The 3,423-nt window shown below is 34.0% G+C and overlaps 1 protein-coding gene across 1 annotated transcript; it reads right to left on the bottom strand.

Moving 5' to 3' along the window:
* Positions 1-1,156: 1,156 nt before the first annotated feature.
* On the bottom strand, positions 1,157-3,030 carry LOC110440989 (pyrokinin-1 receptor-like). The gene is made up of 2 exons (XM_021484098.1): positions 3,018-3,030; positions 1,157-1,789 (listed from the first exon to the last, which is right to left on the bottom strand). The coding sequence occupies exons 1-2, from the start codon at positions 3,028-3,030 to the stop codon at positions 1,200-1,202; spliced, it is 603 nt and encodes a 200-aa protein (XP_021339773.1). The 3' UTR covers positions 1,157-1,199.
* Between the last annotated feature and the right edge of the window lie 393 nt (positions 3,031-3,423).

Here is a 3,423-nt window from a genome sequence, read left to right as displayed (position 1 = left end):
AAAGACCAGGATGCACAGTTTCCTCAATACAGAGAAAATCGTGTATAGTTTATGATATTCCTGTATTATTGCAAAGGCAGATTGTTACAGAATTATCGACCTTAAGCGGATGGCAGCCATATATATGCTATATGGATAGACGCACATTACATTCTAGCAATCTGTAAGTGTTTTGTTTGTTAATTCTGTTTCGAAGAGGAGGAAGTCGGTGACAGGCAATGAACGAAGAATGAACGCAATGCTTCGTTAATATGACATCTACACAAAAACATAAAAGTCTTTAATCAGTGCCACTAAAAAGAGTATACAGTTATTAAACAAGACAAGAAAATATTCGGGCACTTGAAAATATCACGGAGGTCTTTCTGAAGTGATTTAACCTTAACAAAAAGGGTGAATAAAATCCGTTTAGTCACCTGGTATGTATTACAGTTGCACTTTCACGGGTTAATACCCAATAATATTCATTATTTATGTCCTCTCTATTGTCAATACATTCATATGGTATATCTAAATCAACAAATCTTCAATCAAAATGTATATACAGATCAAAGCTTTTATGTTTTATTTGCTATTATTTGATCCTGTATCCAATTAATAATTTACTCATTAACAAATACTGTATACCATCAAATAATGTTGTACCTCATCGATGAATGCTGTACTGGTTGTATATCGTCAATTGATAATCTATCCATCAATTAATGTCGTAAACCATCAATTAATATAATATCCCATCAAAAACATATTGTATCTCATCAATTATTACCGAATTTCTTTATTAATCTACCCCATCAATTAATACTGTATCTTATCAATTGATGATTTACAGATTTGTATATCGTGAATTAATTATCTATCCATCAATTAATGTTGTATCCCATCAATAAATATCATACCCCATCAAATCATATTGTTTCTTATCAATTAATACCGAATTTCAGTCATTAATCTATCCCATCAATTAATAATGTATCCATCAATTCATACGTTATTCTATCAATTATTAATATGTCATATCAAATAATACTGTATCCCATCTATTCATACTGTATCCATTAGTTAAAACTTTGTTCTATCTATATTTTATTCCATCAATTAATAATCTATCCAATCAATTAAAACTGCTTCTCATCAATTACTATTTCCCTATCCATTAAACTGTTTTCACATATGTTCACTGTAGTTCATTTTCGAGTTCATTCAATCAATTGATATTGTTTTAAGAAGGAAATAAGATTATACTTACCTAGCATACGGAGAACAGCCTTTCTTGCACGGGTTGCTGTGGACTTTGCACCTTTTGAAAAATATCTGATGGACGAACCTATTTCTGTTTTTCGTAACCGAATCCCTATCAATATATACATAACGGTTATAACAGTCATTGGCAGGAAGAAAAAGGCGAAAGTTGACACCTGAAACATTATTTTCATTCTAGGATGCCACTGTATCGGGATGTTACAGAGAAGGGAGTCTTGTATCGGGGATGAAGTCCGAGGATCCTGCATGTAATAAAACGTTCGAGTGTGGATGGGGTATGGTAGGGCGGATAATGCCGAGACTATCCAAATGCAAAGTATGCATTTCATAGCACGTGATTGTCGAGACACTTTCTGTCCCGTGATTGGATGGCAGATAGCGATGTATCTTTCTATCGTAAACCCAGTTATTGTCAACACAGACGCGTATGACGTAGATTCCAGAAGAAAGGATTTGAAAATACAAAAGGGCTCCCCAAACCGCCAAGGATAGGCCTCCCAGATGGCGTAGACTTCAGGTGGCAGGGCTGTTGAGAAAAAAATACAACAATGTCTTACTTATATGAAACTTTCGATGAAATTATATGTTAATATGCCAAGGATTTTACGATAAAACAAGAAGCTTCAAAGGTAAAATATTTATGTAAATATTTTTACACCAATCCATCTTTTGCAAGATACACTTTTTGACTGACAGGCTAAAGCCGAACTATGACATGAATTTATACTTTCTAAAAATCTTATCCGCAATATCTGTTTAAGTCGGTCAACTTTTGCTAGGCGGTGTTAATTATTTATCATGACAGGTTTCAAATAGGGTTAATCAGGGATTGTATTTAGATAAAAGATGTTTCATCAGAACCACTGTCAAGGTCAGCACTATCGTCTATTGAAAACGATTTAGTGTTCTGACTTCAATATATAGGTTGCAGTGTAAACTGTGTATTCTATGGAAAAAACAAGTGATGTCGTTGTTATGGATCTCAAACTCAACACTTTCGTCTAAGGAAAACGATTATTTGCAGTACTTGCTATATTCTATAGAAAAGTGTTGTGTGTTTCCTTGAAGTCTCTACAACTGCACTTTGGTCAATAGAGACAGCTGTAGTGTTGTGTTTCCTATAGAGGTTTCAAAGGAAGCGCTGTCTTCTATGGAAAATAATCATAGTTATGTTTCCTAGAAGTCTCAAAGGTAGAACTTACGTCGTTTGGAGGAGATTTATTGCTTGATTGCTATAAGCATCATGGTTAACTATATCAATTGTTGTTATATGACCATGAGCTGTGATTGTTTAAGGTCACCAAGACATTCCTGGGTGGTGACAACACTTTGCTATTTCTACATTTCTACTTCATTTAAAAACATCAATTTGCAAACTTACATCACATCTAAAGTTTTTACACATTGTAAGTAAACATCTTAACGCCTTAAACTAAAACTTTATATTAAGATAACTTCATCATGACGTCAGTCTCTCACCTGAACATGTGATACATGATAACAATACAACAAATGTGTTAAACCCGTTAGAAACTTTGTCACTCGGACAGACAATCACTAGACAAGGCCAATTTCATACATCATTCAGCCGAGTGCTTTGATGTTTGCTTTGATGCCCCCACGGCCACATCATATTACAAATACATAACGTGTTATATTATAACCAAATTTGACCAAAATATGACCTTCTGTCGAAATATTAACTTTATAGAAATGATGACCTTAAACTACACTATGATCTTCATTCGAATTACCTTCGTACGGCATTTAATCTACAATCTAGACAATCTAGACACAATTTGAATACAGATGAAAATGCATGACTCCTGGTGCTTCTGTGAATAACTACATCTGTACGTAAGTGTGAAGACGTAGTAAGGTTCGGGATGACGGTAGGAACATTTTGTGTGACCATAATCGGAAAATCTTATGAAGTAAATTCTGAACTTTATGGCTTTAATATATAAATTGGTTTCATGGGTTAACTGATGTTACTGTTTATTCTTGTAAGAGGCAATTCCCATTACCTGCAGTACCTAATACCAAAACCACACGTCACAATGTATGTATTTTGAGAACGAAAACTTACATGTACGACTTTACAGACAATGCACAATAATTTAATCTCGCTTGTAACAAACCTTTTCATTGGCCTAAAAA

This window comes from Mizuhopecten yessoensis, unplaced genomic scaffold (assembly GCF_002113885.1).
Source record: "Mizuhopecten yessoensis strain PY_sf001 unplaced genomic scaffold, ASM211388v2 scaffold714585, whole genome shotgun sequence".
NCBI classification, from domain to species: domain Eukaryota; kingdom Metazoa; phylum Mollusca; class Bivalvia; order Pectinida; family Pectinidae; genus Mizuhopecten; species Mizuhopecten yessoensis.
This window is presented reverse-complemented; position numbering and strand designations above follow the sequence as displayed.